Genomic DNA, 18,031 nt, shown 5'->3' on the forward strand with positions numbered 1-18,031 from the left:
GAGGGAGGGAATGTAATGCCAAAATGACTTTCCCAGGTGATGCTGGCCTCGCTCAACTGCTGAGCCCCTGCTCATGGAGTTTTCTACCGTCATTTACCTTTTCCTCCGCATTCCATGCTGGCTTCCCAACAGGGATGTCCAACGTCCAGCCCAAGGGTTGTATAAAGTCTGAATAATATTTGGTCCATGATGGAATGGACACAAATGATTCTCATATGCTTCCTTCTTTCTCCTCCTCCTTCTCCTCCTCCTCTTCCATCACCTTTGTGTATGTCAGTCCTGGAGCTTAAACTCAGGGTGTGGCACTATTCCTGAGCTTTAGTGCTCAAGGCTAGCTCTCTACCACTTTAAGCCTCAGCTCCACTTCTGGCTTTAGAATAACTGGAGATACGAGTCTCATGGTCAGCTGGGTATGGTAGTTTACTCCTGTAATCCTAGCTACTCAGGAGGCTGAGATCTGGATCATGGTTCAAAGGCAAGCCCGGGCACTAAAGTCCATGAGGTTCTTATCTTCAATTAACCACTAGAAAACCGGAAGTGGGGCTGAGGCTCAAGGGGTAGAGTGGTAACCTTGAGGAGGAGAACTCAGGGACAATGCCCAGGCCCAGAGTTCAAGCCCCATGACTGACAAAAAAAAAAGTCTCATGGTCTTTCCTGCCCCAGCTGACTTCAAACCATAGTCCTCAGATCTGAGACTCTTAAGTATCTACCATTACAGATGTGAGCCACCAGCACCTAGCTTTCATATGCTTCTTATTGGATGCTCTGGGATGTGTACCTATATTGATAATTTTGTGTGATCCATACAGGCTGCGTCCTATAAGAGACCCTCCTCAGCCTCCCCTTATCCCAGAGGGAATGGCAGGTTTTAGCCTCCCTCCTGGGTTAGATAGCTATGTAAGTGTCTTGAAATTCATTCTTTTGCTTAAGATATCAGTTTCTTCTGCTCCACCTATTTAGCCATCCACTTGCTGACATCACTATGGAATTGTGACATTTTGGGTTGTAATCTAAGTCTACCTTATGTGGTTACTTAAGTTGCCTCCACCTTGACCACTGGAAATCTCTCAAGTGGCTCGCCAATGAGTATACATGTGTGTGTGCCTTTGCTTGTTGATTGAGTTGATCACCTTGTCTTTGTTACCTTCCCTAGTCTAGAAATCATCCATTTCTCCGTGGACAGTAGCTTCCCTTTATTGAAGAATGGTCTTATAAAGTGTCTTAGTCAGACTTTTTGTTGCCATGGCAAATAACAGAGAAAAACAATCAAGTGCAAAGGAGTGTGTGCGTGCACAAGCACAATGAGCACATGCATACTAGTATTGAGGCTTGAAACTGGATCTAGGGAGCTTCCCCTGAGCTTTTTTGTGCTCGAGGCTAGCACTCTACCACTTGAGCCACAGCTCTACTTCTGTCTTTGTGGTGGTTAGTTGGAGATAAGAGTATCCTGAGGGCCGGGAGTTTGGCCTAGTGGTTAAAGTGCTTGCCTAGCATGCATGAAGACCCGGGTTCGATTCCTCGGTACCATATACATAGAAAAAAGCCGGAAGTGGTGCTGAGGCTCCAGTGGTAGAGCTCCAGCCTTGAGAAAGTCCAAGGACAGTGCTCAGGCCCTGAGCTCAAGCCCAGGACTGGCAAAAAAAAAAAAAAAAAAAAAGAGTATCCTGAACTGCCCTGCCCCAGCTGGCTTTGAACCTTGATCCTCAGATCTTAGCCTCTTGAGTAGCTAGGATTACAGCATGAACCACTGATGTCCAATGGGAAGATTTACTTTGATTCCTGGTCTCACAGGGTTCAGTCCATCGTCAGCAGACTTCATTGCTATTGAGCCTGTGTGAGCATGGTGGTGGAAAGGCCTGGTGGAGGAAACTGCTCACCTCATGGCAGCCAGGAAAGAGAGAAGAGTTAAGAGGAAAGCACAGGAGCCAAGACACAACCCTTCCACACCCAGCTGCCCACTTCCTCCAACTAGGCCTCACCTCCCACAGTTCTGCTACCTCACCATCAGTGGACTGACAAATTGATTAGCTCAAAGCCCTGGTATCTAATATCTCCAGAAACACTCATAGACACTCCCTCCCCCCCGCCTGCCAACTGTGCTGTGTTAACCTCCCAGGTGTCCAGCAGATGCCATAGCCAGTGGTCCCGTGGCCCAGCATGCAGGAGCTCATTGTCTCCTCCTCTCAAGGAACAATAACTCCAATATCATTAGTTTGACAAAAATGTTTGATGAAGCCCTGTCTTGCCCCTTCAAGTGCTCAGGCCAGGGAAGGAGGTGCCATTGCTGCTACAGGATGGCTGAGTGCTACAGGCCACCTCTCGGCTTCCTGGGAAGCATACATGGCAGAGGCCCCATCTCCATCTGCTTGTGAGGAGAAGGGGCCTGCCGTGAGTAATATGGATACCACCTTGTGGCGATTTGTCTTCAGTTCACAGCTGACTGCCTTCGTGTGCCAGTCCTAGGGCTTGAACTCAGGACCTGGGCACTTTCCCTGAGCTTTAGTGCTCAAGGCTAGTGCTCTACATTTTCCTCTTTTGGGTGATGGAGGTAAGAGAGTCTCACAGCCTTTCCTTCCAGTGTGGCTTTGAGCTGTGACCTCCAGATACCAGCCTCCTGAGTAGCTACGATTACAGGCATGAGCCACCAGTGCCCAGCTCTACAGGAGCTTTTATAAACCAATACTGACTAGAGTTATAGATCAAGTGCCTACCTAAAAAAAAAAAAAGAAACAAAAACCATCATGCCTAGTGTGGTGGTGCATGCCTATAGTCCCAGCTACTTGAGAAGTTGAGATTGGGGAAAAATCATACTTTGAAGCCAACATTAGGCAAAAAGTTAGAGAGAAACCCATCTCAAACAGCAAGCTGGGCATGCATAATATGTATATGTCTATAATGCCGTAGATAGAACTCAAGCTAGTCCAAGCCAAAGAACTTAAGACCTTTTGCAAAATCAAAACGGGATGGAAGCAGGGATCAAGTGATTGGGCACCTGTGTAACAAATTTGAGGACCTGAGTTCAAACCTCAGTACCACCAACACAAACAACAACGATAACCACCAAAAACCCTCAAAAGGGCCTGGAGTTTGGCCTTGTGGTAGCGTGCTTGCCTAGCATGCACAAAGCCCTGGGTTCCATTCCTTGTACCACATACATAGAAAAAAATGGAAGTGCTGCTGTGGCTCAAGTGGTAGAACTCTAGTCTTGAGAAAGCCCAAAGGCAGTGCTCAGGCCCTGAGTTTGAGTCCAGAACTAGCAAGAAAAAAAAAAATCTCAAAAGTAGTATTTCAGCTTCATGCCTAGAAGTCCTTACTTTCTTATGGTGGAGCTACGCCCTGTACAATCAGGTTCCTGGTGAGCAGTCCTATGGGTTTGGCTTTACAAGCTATAATTTGTAAGTCTCCCACCTGAAGCCATAAAACAAAACAAAACCACCTGCTGGGAAGTACAAGAGCCCTGGGCTAATGAGTCAGAACTGTTGCCCTTCCTACTCCTGTGCTGGTCTATTATTTTGACTTTTTTTTTTTTTTTCAAGATAGAATCTCCCTTTTGTTGCCCAGGCTGGCCTGGAATTCCCAATTCTCCTGCCTCTGCTTCCTGAGTGCTGGGATTACAGGCACGTGATACCACACCCAACCTGCCTTCTGTTCTTGAACCACAACAGCTCTGAACTCTCCCAGCTGAATTAAGCTGTTGCTTAATTCAGTCAAGTGTTTTGAAAGTTCTCCAGGTCATTTAGAGCCAGGACCAGTGCTGAGAAAAGCTCAACACCCTGTCCCAGCTACCTTCTAAATAGTGGGAAAGGTGAGCCTCAGTTCCCACACATGAAAAAAGAGCAATGTATCCTCTCTCCCAGTTCCAGCCTCAGAGATCCTGGCAGCTCTGTCAGGTCTGGTCAGAATCTGGGACAGAAAAAGCCTTTACCTCAAGTGTGGCTGCCATGTTTACCTGTGTCCAGAAGGGTTTATTTAGCCATAGAGCCACATGCTCCCATGCACACCATAGCCTTGTGTCTTGAAGAACTAGCTTCTTCTGTCCCTGCTTCAATGGCGTAATAGGAAATTCCCCAGTGCAACTGGACAATAGTCTTAAAATAGCAAAAGTAGAAAAGCAGACAGCTCTAGATGGTGCAGGCCAAAATGTGGATGGCTCAAACCAAAACCATTTATAGTACATTTATTTCACTTTAGATTTTTTAATGCACTAGGGATGGGGGAGGGTGGAGTAGCTGCATAATTCTCTGCCCAAGAAAATTCTGTCCCAGCTGTTACTGACATTTTGAGCCTTCTAAAACCCACACTGGAGCAAAACAGACAGGGAGGGACTCCTGAGGGGGCTGTACCAGCCTTCCTCTGGGAGTACCTCAGTGTACTTCCCAGGGGATGGGGGATAAAACACCCTAGGGGTACTAGATCTAGAAGAGTACTTTTTAGAAGGAAGGAGATATGTGTCTCATCAGCCTCTGTCCCTAAATATAGCCTAGAAAAAGCCAGCTTGATGGGGCCAAGAGTTTGGCCTATTGGTAGAGTACTTGCCTAGCATGCACGAAGACCCAGGTTTAATTCCTCAGTACTACATACATAGAAAAAAGCCGGAAGTGGTGCTGAGGCTCAAGTAGTCGAGTTCTAGCCTAGAGAAAATCAAAGGATAGTGCTCGGGCCCTGAGTTTAAGCCCAGGACTGGCCAAAAAAAAAAAAAAAAAGAGAGAGAGAGAGAGAAAGAAAGAAAGAAAAAAAAAGAAAATGCCAGCTTGAGAGAGCCAGTGACCTGCCAAGAGACAGCGCAGACTCATTCAGAAATGGAGAGTGCATACATTTCCCTACTCACGGCTCAGAGCTCTTGCCAGTGTCCACTGTATTTTGGGGGAAGATGGATGGAGGAACTCTAGCTTCGAAGAAAGCTGGACCCCACAGTGGGCGTGGCACCAGGAGTTTGCACAAATGTAGACAGAGCATCGTGCTTTCTGATAGTTCCTAGGTCAGGACTGTGGTGGGAGGGGGGTGACAGAGGGAGAAAGGACATGAGGAGGACAGAGGGGGCTGACTGGGACTTCAGCTTGGTGAGGCACAGACATGGCATGCTCCCAGAGGGGAGGGGAGAGTGCTTGGGCTTCAAGCCACGGCGTGCCATGATGGTAGTGTCAGCCATAGGGTACTCTCGCTTACCCGAGGAAAATCCAGAGGCTGGATCCAGGGAAACTCCTGATGGCTTCTGTTTAAGTTCTTCTTGCCCTTCTGCCTGCCATCTTCGGGGTGCTGGCTTTTGATATTCAGGTTGGATGCCTCATGGTTATAGAACAGCCAAGACAACTCTAGGCTTCTTGCCCATTTAGGTAGGAGTTTATAGGCTTTCTTCCCTGTCTTTTTATTATAGAATAAATGTTTTTCCAGATGCCTTATTGGGTTGGCAAAGGGGAACGGGATTTGCTTTGGCCACGCACAATGCCTCTCCTGTCAGAGACAGAGCCGCAGTCAGAATCAGAATCAGATTCTGGTACAAGGACTGGCTGGTAGGAAGCAGCCTGGAGATGCCATATAGCTCTGATCAGCCAACAAAGGGCTGAACTTGGAGTCTCTGGCTCCAGAGCTTTTGGCCTTATGCAAAAGCATCCCAGGGGCTGAGAATGAGGTTTAGTGGTAGAGTGCTTGCCTAGCATTCATGAAGCCCTGGGTTCAATTCCTCAGTACCACATAATGAAAAAAAGCCAGAAGTGGCACTGTGGCTCAAATGGTAGAGTGCTAGCCTTTAGCAAACGGAGCTCAGGACACTGCCTATGCCCCGACTTCAAGCCCCAGGACTGGCAAAACAAAACAAAATAACAACAACAAAAAAAAAAACCCTAGGCCCAAAGCTCTGGGCCTTCGTTTACCAATCCCTCCCACCTGAGTAGAGAGGAATATCTAAAGCCCCTAGCTGGCGCATTGATTTAGCACTTGATGGGATAGATGGGTGAGGAGCTACCCTTTCTGGAAGGTTCCTGCCCTGCTCTTGACATCCTGTCCTGATTCTAACTAACAAGTGAAATGTTGCCAGGAGGCTTTGTATATCTTTGAATCTTGATTCCTGTAGCTGTAGATCTGGGCTTGGGCCATTTCTTAGGCTTGTCACTGAGCTGTGGACCTCGCCATGTCTTATAGAAGGAAGAGGCGCTGAGTCCCATATCTGTCCATAGCCATGCCATTCGCTCTGTCACATAGTAAAGCACAATTTGTAGCCAAAGCGCTCCTGACCGCACGTGTTCTCTGCTGTGCGGGCTGGCGGGCTGGGCTGGGTGCAGCTGAGCGGTGTTTCTACTGTTCTTCTGTACTTCAGTCAAGCTGCTACAATCATCTGACAGCTTGACAGGAGGCAGGTGACCCCAGGTGGCCTCACGGAGCCCCCAGAGGTGGAGAGAAGAACCCCGGGCTGTCCATCCAGCTCCACAGTGCTCTGCTGACTCAGATAAAGCACATGTTGGGCAGAGGCTGCAACCAGCTCACACATGTGTTCTTCCTGGCACCGACTGAACTCTTCCTGGTCTAGGCACAGGGAATGTACCACAATCTGAAATGTTCTCAGGGGTCCTTGCTCCACTTATGTCCCACAGCTCAGCAGCTGGGCGCCAGCCCTCCTTGTTGTGGTTTTCATCTAAGAACCCAGGCAGAAGATAAGAGCCTCTCGGGAAAGCTTGGTGCCCGTAATGTAGGGATGTCCAGAGCTGGGGGCCCACAGAGTGCAGCGTGAGGGACTTCTCACTGCCGTCTTCCAGTAGGCAGATAAGCAGGCTGGATAACCAGAGATGGTCCATGGTGTGCTGGCACCCCTCCGCCCAAGACCTGCTTCTGCACCAGCCTGCTATACAGTCACCATTCACCCGGCAGAAGGTGAAGTTCCAGACTCACCCTGGAACCGAGGCGGGGGTAGAGTGGTACCAAACCTCTGCACAGTGTTGGTGCTGGTTAGAGTTCTAGCTCCATTGGCTGACACCCTCAGGCTTGGTTCATGACACGGCATTTGCCTTCTCTCTGTGCATTTTATCTTCCCAACTTCAGCTAAGGAAATCTCTAGATCTTTTTCACAATAAGCACAATTAGTGTGCTGGGTGCTAGTGGCTCATGCCTATTATCCTAGATACTGAGGTGGCTGAGATCTGAGGATCTCAACTTGGAGCCAGCCAGACAGGAAATTCGCATGAGACTCTGATCTCCAGTAACCAGCGAAAAGCCAGAAGTGGAACTGTGGTAGAGTGCTAGCTGTGAGCAAAAAAAGCTTACGGACAGTTCCAAGGTCCTGAGTTCAAGCCCCAGGACTGGTACCAAAACAAAAAAAAGTGAAACTGTGAGACAAAGATTTAAAAAGAAAAAAACAACGGAGGGACAAGGGTGAGAAGGGCCTCTGTGGAACCCTGCTGATGGACGAGCTTGGGGCCCTCTTCCCACACAGAGGCAAGACTGTGGTCACATTTCTTTTTCTATATGGTAGCAGCGGGTGTTACGCCCACTTATGGATCAGAACCTGGAGTGTCAGGGAAGCCATGAAATTTCCCCTGGTCACAGGGCTGATGCTGGCTGCTCAGAGCCAGCCGGAGCTTAGACTAAATAAAGTTCTCCCTGAAGGAGGAGCTTCTGTCTACAGGCAGATGGGATGCAGGATGCAGGATGGAGAGTTGTGTCTGAGCAAGGTGGAAAGTTCTAGACATAGTTATGCAGTGGGTGTGAAAGCAAGGCTTGTCATTCAGGTCACCTTGAAAAGCAGTCAGTGGGGTGGGGGGAAGAGGAGAGAGACCAAATATGAAGGGGCAAATGTAAGCCTCCGGGAGTAAAGATTCAGCACCTGTTATACTGCAGTTCTGGCCCATGGTACAGGATTCTCTTGCTAATAAAAAGCCCACCTTATGGTAAGCAAGAGTCTTCTATTTTCTCCTGTTTTAGTTTAGTTTGGAAAGAAAAAGCTTACTTGCCATATTCACCCTAATGGACGGTGATCCAGAGTTTGGAACCCAGTGTCCTTGCTTCTGCTGTGATTCGTGACCCCACAGAGGGACAGGGGAGCCTCGCTCCATACCTGAGCTTTGGGTGGCAACCAAGACCTATGCCCCCCCACACACATGAGCCACACTTGCAGAAGCCACCAGTTAAAGCCAGGGCTCCCAGGCCACCCACACTTCGGTTCAGCATGGTTAGGAATTGGAGGGCTCCTGTGACAGCTGCTCAGGTGTGACAGGACATCTCACAGAACTCCCTGAAAAGGTGACCATCATGGTGATAGCCTTATTACAAAGCACAGAACTCAGGAAGCACCAAATGGAAGGGACACGTGGGGTGAGGTCTGTGAAAAGTAGGGTACAGAGCTCCCCATCTCCCTGCTCTGAGAAACTGGTGCCTCTCTCTCCACCCCCCGCCGCCCCACTGTCATCAGCCAGGGAGTCCCTGAGCTCCCAGCTCAGAGGTTTGATTGATATTTGATGTCCCCATCATGGCTGATTAAATCATGGACTCTGGGGGAGTTTGTCTCCAGCCCCCTCCCCTCCCCAGTGTCAGAGTGTGTCTGAGAGGTGCAGCATTCTAATCCTGCACCAGTCTCTGGGGGCAACTTCTTCCTGCAAGCCCAGGGTCCTTAGGAGTCACCTGTCAGTATTATCTCGGGGGTCAGGGGGTGGCTCTCAGAAGGGCTCCTTATGAATGAGGCCTGTCCTGGCTTTCAGGAAATCCCCAGGGGTTCACAGTGCTATGCCAGGAGTTGGGGACAAAGAGCAACTATGTTTCATTGCACCAGTCACCCATGCTCGCTGACACCCAATGCTGCACCCACAATGGCCTCCATGAATCTGATGGACAAGGAGACACTTGACCTTTAGAAAAGAGGCAAAGCGGGCCATGTCCTGGGGGCAGATCAAGTTCAGGTTCTGTGTAGGCTAAGCAGAAGAAGAAAGGATGGGTGCCAGGTGTTTCCTTAGGGCCTGGAAAAGCAAAAAGCATGCCAGGTGGCCCTTGGCACCTCCCAGGCTGGCCTCTCCCAGGCTGGCACCCCACCTTCCTACCTCCCTCTGCCTGCACCTGGCCTCCCCTGTGTGTGGAGAGGGCTAACCTCCTTTCCTAACAAAGCCACAGGCAGGCCGGGAGTTTGGCCTAGTGGTTAAAGTGCTTGCCTGGCATGCACGAAGACCCGGGTTCGATTCCTCGGTACCACATACATAGCAAAAAGCCGGAAGTGGTGCTGAGGCTCAAGTGGTAGAGCTCTAGCCTTGAGAAAATCCAAGGACAGGACTCAGGCCCTGAGCTCAAGCCCAGGACTGGCAAAAAAAAAAAAAAAACAAAGCCACAGGCAGGGACTAATAGACTCGCCACCACCACTCTTGAAGGTCCTCTCACACTCAGAGATTCCCAAAGACCTCAAGAGAAAGGACCTCAGAGACAGAGGTCCAATGTCTAGGCTCTAGAGTCTTAAGGGCCTTTGCTCAAACCCAGCCCCAGCACTAGCCCTACACAGGGATCTGAAGTATTCTTGCCATGCTGCCTCTGTTTCCCCATCTGTCAAATGGGAATAGCTACAGCTCCCATCGATTGAAAAAGAGAAGCAAGTGGGATCATGGGATCCAGTGCTCTGATGTTTACACCTGGGGCAGCTGGGACAGGGAAGGTGTCATCAACCGTGGTGACATGATTACATCTTATTAACAACTGCACTGCTATCACAATATATCACCAGTAGCCAATAGCAACAGCAGAATTGGGAGCCTAGTGGGAAGTGCTCCTCCACGCTGAAACTGTGTCCCTGCCTTCAGGGACTGGGCTATACTCTTGCACTGTCAAACTCCAGCCAGCTGCTTAGGGACCAAGCCGGGGAAGGGGGGCAGGGCTCAGACTCCAGAGGCGGTATGTGTGGAGAGGATGGGTTGAGAGAAATGAGGAAACTGACTCAGCCCTTCTGTCCTGGAGTATCTTGTACTGCAGGAGGCTGGGGACATTCCAGAAGGTGTCACAGGAAGGAGGGGCAAGCTTGGGCAGGGCCATTAGAGACTGGAGAGGACATTGTAAAGCAGCAGAGGTTATGGCAGGCAAAGGAAGGCCCATCCTGAGATCCGCCCCTGAGACCACTGCCCTCTGGGGACTTCCTGATGCAAAACCAATGTCCAGGCCCTTTAGAGCCACCATCTGGCACAATCCTGGCAAATGCTTCCTTACTAAAGCACAAGTGCATCCTGGCCTAGAGGCAGGTGTCTTTTGTCAGTGTAGAGAGAAGGCCCAGCAGCAGAGATCTGTCAGACAACTTGGGGTTTGTAAGGAGACGCCTTGCAGCATAATAGTTTCAAATTCAATAGCCTGAACCCCAGCTCACCCCCTTATAACTAGGCAACCCTGGTGAAGCAGACTTGTGTCTTATACTCCCAGGCTTTCCTGGATCCTAGATGCCCCACTTTGGAGCCAGTATGTTGGATGGAGGCCCAGACCCCTCCCCTCACAGACTCTGTATCTGCAGTGCCTTGTGATTGACATGTTCAGCAGGCCAATGAGAAACAGACTTGAGGAACCTCCACATGGTGGTGGGCCAAGTCTATGTGGCTCTTGGGACAGAAGTCCCAGGTGGGGTCTTCAGGGGTGCTTGGCCCTGTTTCAGGAACCTTCCAGCCGACTCCCACCTTACTATTGTCTTTCTAGCCCCCTCCCAAGTCTGACTCAGGAGCTGACTGTTTCTTCCGTTTCAGACATTCCTTGTCCGCAGAGACAGCGGCGGCTCGAAGCACCTGGTGCTGTGTGTTCACTTCCACTTTCTGAATGACAGCTCTTCTGAAGTGCTGGAGTACACCATCCGAGAAGAAAAATCCAGTAAGTCCCTGCCCCCCCCTCCCCTCCAGGTCCCTGTCCCTCCCCCAGCAGCGGAAGCAGCAAACCCAGCCCCTACTAACCACAGCCCCTTCACTCTGCATCACTGTACTTAAAAGTCAGAGAGTGAAAGTCTTTTGGCCTGCACATGCTACTTGATCAGACTTGCTCTGAGCTCAGCTTATGTGTCCATGGCCACAGGGAAGTTTCTCGAAGGCTCAGCATCAGGATGCTAGAGAAAGGGAAGACAAGAGGGGAAAAGAAGGGGCCAGGAGTTTGGCCTAGTGGTTAAAGTGCTTGCCTAGCATTCACGAAGACCCGGGTTCGATTCCGTGGTGCCACATACAAAGAAAAAAAAAAAAGCTGGAAGTAGTGCTGAGGCTCAAAGTGGTAGAGCTCTAGCCTTGAGAAAGTCCAAGGACAGTGCTCAGGCCCTGAGCTCAAGCCCAGGACTGGCAAAAAAAAAAAAAAAAAGAGGGGAAAAGAAAATGTCTGCCCTGCCCCTCCCTCTAACATCTTAGCTTACACACATACCGTGATAAGAGACAAGTCACCTGGTTCTACGGTACCACAGTGTCCCCTTCTGTTCAATGGACATACAGTCCCTGTACCTGGGTGTGTCTCTGAACTTTGTGAGGTTGAAAGGCAAACACGCTGCGTGTGTACAAAGCAAGCTGGGGCCTTGATGGAAAGAAAGCTGTGTGGGGTCTCCCGTGCTAGGGCGGGGTGGGGGGGGTATGCCAATGGGTAAGATTTTTAGGTTTGGGCCTTTCTGGACCTCTGGGTTCCACCACCAGTTAGCCTCCTCTTCTTCTCAGGGCTAATCCTGTGTATACTGGGTATTGATAGAAGGATCCATAGAATGTTCCAAACACTGTTGAGAAGTGGTGTTATCTGGTCAGAAGCATAGTCTTTAAATATTCTCAACCAGGACTGGGAATTTGGCTTAGTGGTAGAGTGCTTTCCTAGCATGCACCAGGAACTGGGTTCAATTCCTCCATACCACAGACATAGAAAAAGCTGGAAGTGGTGCTGTAGCTCAAGTAGTAGAGTTCTAGCCTTGAAAAAGCCCAAGTATAGCACTCAGGCACTGAGTTCAAGCCCCAGACCTGGCAAAAAAAAAAAAAAAAGTTAAAAAATCCTAGAATCCTAACTGCTCAGAAAGAGATTGGGATGACTGTGATTTGAATCCAACCCAAGCAAGAAGTTAGCAAGAATCCATTTCCACCAAGAAGCCAGGCTTAGTGCTTCACACTGCAACCCCAGCTACGCAGGCAATCTAGATATAAGGGCTGAAATCTGAGGCTAGCCACAGGTAAAAAGCACAAGATCTATCAGGAAAACAAAAACAAGGGGCCAGGAGCATAGCCTAGTGGTAGAGTGCTTGCTTGGTGTGCATGAAGCCCTGGGTTCAGTTCCTCCTGGCAGTGGTGCTATGGCTCAAGTAGCAAAGTGCTAGCCTTGAGCAAAATGTGTCCAAGGACAGTGCTCAGGCCCTGAGTTCAAGCCCCAGGACTGGCCAAAAAAAAACCAAAAAAGCAAAAACAAAAAAACACAAGCCAAAGATGGGCATTGGTGGTTCATGCCTATAATCGTAGCTACTCAGGAAGCTGAGTTCTGAGGATCAAGGTTCAGAGCCAGCCTGGACAGTACAAAGCTACCATACACACACACACACACACACACACACACACACACACACACACACACACACACCAAAATATAAACCAAAAAATCCATGCAACCCAACTCTTATCCTTATTTGAGCATATTCTCCAAAGACATCCATGTAAGCATGTCTATGCTTTGTGCCTGCTGTTTCCCAAACCTCTTTTCTCCAGGGATCACCCTTAGGACAAAGGCCAGATAGTGTCAAGGAAGTAGCAGGTGATCTGTTTCTTCACGCCTCGCTCACTATGCCTACCTGCACTCTCTTTCTGTTCTCTTCTATACCCCTGACCATGTGCACAGAGCAAAGGCTGTGGAAGCCACACAGTCCACTCCATCCCACCTCTGAGTCTTGCTTCCTGTGTGATCAGGGCATGGGACGCTGCCTCTCCGGGCTCAAAATCCTTGTCTGTGAGGGCACGGATGGCCTCCCTCAGAGAGTTCTGGGAGGAGCCAGTGCGTCCAGACTGCCTAAGACTTGAGCCACTGTGGCTGTGGGGGTGGGTTGAGGAGGAAGTGGTCAGGGGAAAGGCCCAGGCCTGGACCTGGAGCCTGCACTGGGGTTCCCCACCCAGAGCAGAGGCAACAGGATGAGACAAGGGGAGGCCCCGAAAGTGAGTGAGCAGCCTCATCTGAGGCCCCGCGTTGTCTGCTTTGAGCAAGAAACATTCCCTTTGACTACTTCTGTCTTTCTGAGGGCTTGGAATGTTCTCTAGTTTCTTTGGAAGACACTGCACCAGTCAGTTCAGGGCAGTCTTGTTGCTATAACAAACTACCCTGCACCCCAATGGCTTGCACAGAAATAATGTGGATGGACCAGTGTGCGTGTATGTGTGTGATATGTTTCACTTGAATGATGGGATGGATAAAGCTTTTTTTTTGGTCTGTCAAGGGGCTTGGACTTTGGGCCTGGGTGTTGGCTTGGCCAAAGCTTTTTAACAAATATGCTTCAGTGCAACTAGAAGAGCAACATGTGTTTGGGGGGAGGGGTGGGGGGAGAGAGAAAGAGAGAGAGAGAGAGGGAGAGAGAACAGAATCTCATGTTAGGTTCCATTTAGAAATGACCCCGTCTTCAAGTACTGACAAAAATCCACAGGTTGAAGAAACTGAATAAATATTAGATTTAATACTCATCTATGGGAATTATCAGACCAGGAATTAACCAACATGACAAGATGTAGAGGGTACCGATGGATAAAACAGACACAGCAAGCAGTACCCTAAAAGAAATGCTAGACACAAGGACCAAATTGAAGAGTACTAGGCTAGATAGACTGGACATGGCTGAGAACAAACTCATTAGCACTGCAGAGCAAAGAGAATACAAAAAAAGAACAGAATATTCCATAACTAATCATTACAGAGTATAGCATAGAAGTAATGGAATACTGGAAAGGGAAGGAAGGAAACCATAGAAGCAAAAAAAAAAAAAGGAAAAAGTATTTTAAATATTTAGAGAAAAAAAACCCAAACCCACCAGAATTTTGCATCCTGTGAAATTATCCTTCAAAAATAAAGGATACGGAAAGACTTTCTCAAACAAACAAGAAGCAAGAGATTTATTGCTGACAGACGTGAATTGCAAGTGTTAAGATTTCTTTAGAGAGAAGAAAAATGATAAAGATCAGAAAGTTGAGAGCTGGGTACAGTGGTTCACGAAACGCCTGTAATTCTAGCTACTCAGGGGGCTGAGATCTGAGAATCTTGGTTCAAAGCCAGCCCAGGCACCAAAGACTGTGAGACTCTTATCTCCAGTTAACTACTAAAAAACGGAAAGTGGCACTGTGGCTCGGTGGGCAAGGTAGTAGCCTTGAGCTCAGGGACAGTGCCCAGGCTCAGAGTTCAAGCCCCATGATTGACTAAAACAAAACAAAACAAAACAAAATCAGAAAGTTGACCGTATATAAAAAGGAAGCACATTGGAGAAGAAGTAAGTGAAAGTGAAGATGAAATATTTATTTTCTTACTAATTGATCTAACAGGTAATCATTGTCCAAAGTAATTACAGCATCAGTGTGCTCCATTATATATCCACAGTGATGTCAGCAATGCTGAAGGGAAAGGAAGGAGGAATTAGGATTCTTTTGTTCTTTGTGAAGCGTTATGATGCTATTTGAAAACACTCTGACTTTTTTGTAAATATAAATTGCAAAGTTCAAAAGTAAGTGTAGATGCACATATCTATAATCCCAGCTACTTGGGAGACGGAGGTAGGAAGATCAAAATGTTAGTGCCTGCCTGGGGTACAGAGTAAGTTCAAAGCGTGCTAAGCAACTTAGCCAGATACTGTCTAAAGATAAAAATTAAAAGAACCAGGAGTGGAGCTCAGTGGTTGAGCACTTGCCTAGCATATGCAAGGCCCTGCATTCAACTCCAAGGGTTGCAAAAAATTATCAGGAATGAATTTAATTTAATAAGTTATTGTGTATAGCTGATACTAAGAAAGAGAAAAAGGAAGAACTGTTTCTACTACTCAGGTAAAATTCCAAAGGTGGAGGGGGAGAGGAGAAAGAAAGAACAGAAGAGAAGAACCAGACCAAAAGTAAGACAAGTAGAAAACAGTAACGAATATGGTAGACATCAGTTCAGTAGTCAGCTTGTGGACACTGTGACAAACTACCTGATATGAACAAGTTAAGAAGAGAAGTTTTAGCCGGGCATGGGTGGCTCACACCTGTAATTCCAGCTACTCAGGAGGCTAAGATCTAAGGATTATGGTTTGAAGCCAACCTGGGCAGGAAAGTCCATGAGACTCTTATCTCCAACAGACTACTCAGAAAAAGCCGAAAGTCGTGCTGTGGCTTCAGTGGTAGAGCAGTAGTCCTGAGCATAAAGAGGCTCAGGGACAGGTGTCCAAGCCCTGAGTTCAAGCCCCAGGGCTAGCAGAGAGAGAGCGGGGGAGAGAGAGAGAGAGGAAACAGGATGAGGGGGAAGGAGGAAGAAGAGGAGGAGGCAGAGGAAAGGTTTGTTTGAGCTCAGACTATAGTCTATGGTCTCCTGGCTAGTCTCTATAGGCCTGTGTCAAAGCTAAGCATCATGGTAGAGAGCATGTAGTATAGCAAAGCTGCTCCCCTCATGGCAACCAGGAAGGAAGGAGTTGGTACAAGTACCCTCCAAGGCACATCAACAGAGACCTACTTCCTTCAGCCAGACTCCAACTCCTAACAGCCCATTCAGCTAGGAACTCATCAATGGATTAATCCATTGATAAAGTTAGCACCCCTGTGGCCCTCTGAATAGTGCTGCCCCCAGGGAACTAAGCTTTCAACACTTGAGCCTTTCTGGTAGACACTTCATACATCAATAATGACTGAATGTGGTCCAGATGCACCACTAGGAAGAGCCTGTCCCAGTGGATCAAGAAACAATACGTGCGTGCAGTCTACAAGAAACACACTCTTAAAAAAACACTCAGAGGAGAAGTTACTCCGTGTTGACATTAATCGAAAGAAAATAGGAGCAGCTATACAAAATACAGACAAAACAGACTTGAGCCCAGGAGAAAGAGGACTGTTAAATACTGGTAAAGAGAAGAACCTGCTAATGCTCAGTGTGCATGTGCCTAATAGAACAACAAAAAGTAGAGACGGACCCATAGACCTGGAAAGAAAACTAGAGAGAGCCACTGCACATTGGAGACTTCAAACCACTCCTGTCAGACATGGATAGATCCAACCAGCAGAAACTCAGGGCGGATGCACTTGAACTCTACATGGCCACCTATCAGTGGGAGAAACCAGACCGTCTGGAAGGTGCTTCCGCCAACAACCGCAATGTGTCCATTATTCAGCTCAACTGGAACATTCGCCTAAGTAGATCACATTCTAGGTCATGCATTCACCAGTTTGACAGACAGAAATCCCACAGTGTTTTCTCTCAACCTGCAATGGAATTAAAATAGAACTCAACAGCCAATCCCCAAATATTTGGAGATTAAATAACTCTTATCTAAATAACACATGGACCACAGAAGACATCACAGGAGAAATTTAAAAACACTTGGAAGTCAATGAAAATGAAAATACAAACTGATCAAATTTGGGCAATGGATAGCAGATCTAGAGGGAAATCAATAGCATTGGTTGCAGATATCAGGAAAGATAAACCTTGGTTTCATATTCAGTTCTTTCTGTTGACTAGCTCTGGGAACTAAAGCAAGTTATTTGACTTCTTATTCTCATTTCTCTCCACCATGCGGGGAGCTTACCATGCCTTTGAGGAAGCTGTTAGAGGAACAGACAAGCAAAGCATGTCAGAAAAGTATATCAGTGTCAGAAAAGAGCCAACAGCCAGGCAGACATAGATTTGATGTTCAATGGGTCATTTTTCTGCCTTATTGAATTTGGGCAAGCTCCTGAGTCTTCTTGAGCTCCTTCTCCTCATCTGTAAAAGCCTCTGATGGGCCCTTGAGGGACCTGTAAAAGGGTAAACAGTGCATTAGGTGTGTGTTTGCTCTGTTCTCTGATGAGCCTCTCAGAACTCCAGTTTCATACCAGTGTCTCAGGACTCCAGTTGGATCCTTAGTTTACAGAATGTGACTCAAGAAGTTGGTACAAGAAACTCCTTCTAGGGCGGGGAGTCTATCTCCGTGGTAGAGTGTTCGCCTCACATGCACGAAGCCCCGGATTCCCCAGTATACAGAAAAAGCCAGAAGGGTGCTGTGGCTAAAATGGCTAGAGTGCTAGCCATGAGCAAAAAGGGGCACTTAGGGACAGTGTCCAGGCCTTGAGTTCAAGCCCCAGGACTGGCAAAAAAAAAAAAAGACAAAAAAACTTCTTCTAGCCTGTCATGGTGGCTCATAGGGCTGAAGGCTAAGAATGGAAGGCTAAGATTCAAGGCTAGCCTAGGACGAGAGAGAGGGAGGGAGGGAGGGAGGGAGAGAGAGGGAGAGAGAGGGAGAGAGAGAGAGGGAGGGGGAGAGAGAGAGAGAGAGAGAGAGAGAGAGAGAGAGAGAGAGAGAGAGAGAGAGAGAGAGAGAAAGTGAGAAAGTCCATGACCCTGTGGGGATAATAGTCCAGAACACACACCCCCCCCCTAAAAAAAAGACCCTAATTGAAAATAGCAAAAGCAATGGGTTAGGGTGTGGGTCAAGTAGTATAGCACCTGCCTAGCAAGCACAAGGCTGAATTCAAACCCAGTACTTATAAAAAGAAAAGAAACATCCTCTATATTGCCCAACCTAGAACATTCTTCATATGCCTCTCCCTCTACTGAATCATGACATAAAATATGTGCTGACACTTTGCTAGGTTCGACGCCTGGGCTAGGTATCGTGAGAAAGGATAAGGAAGTAGAACAATAATGAGAGTCATTTGTTAAGCCTTTGGGATGAATTCATTCTTTTTTTTATATATATTATTTTCCATGAGCCACACCTCTGGCCCTCTGGTTGTTTTTAAGATAGAGTCTTACTTCCTATCTGCATGCCTGAAGTGCAATCTGCTCCCTCATTATTGTTATTATTATTATTATTTATTATTATTATTGCTTCTTGCTAAAGCTAGGACAACTGGATGTGCCAACACACCCAGTGTCTTCCATTAGAATGGAGTTTCATGTT

General features: G+C 47.8%; 1 protein-coding gene across 1 annotated transcript in view; it reads left to right on the top strand.

Moving 5' to 3' along the window:
- The window catches only part of Rin3 (Ras and Rab interactor 3), an 84,566-nt gene that overhangs the window by 26,911 nt on the left and 39,624 nt on the right, over positions 1-18,031 (top strand). Inside the window, exon 3 of the mRNA XM_090344727.1 lies at positions 10,686-10,806. Within this exon, the coding sequence (XP_090200853.1) occupies positions 10,686-10,806 (121 nt within the window). The remainder of the gene's footprint in view (positions 1-10,685; positions 10,807-18,031) is intronic.

Source organism: Megascapheus bottae, chromosome 14 (assembly GCF_031878675.1).
Source record: "Megascapheus bottae isolate mThoBot1 chromosome 14, mThoBot2.hap1, whole genome shotgun sequence".
NCBI classification, from domain to species: Eukaryota; Metazoa; Chordata; class Mammalia; order Rodentia; family Geomyidae; genus Megascapheus; species Megascapheus bottae.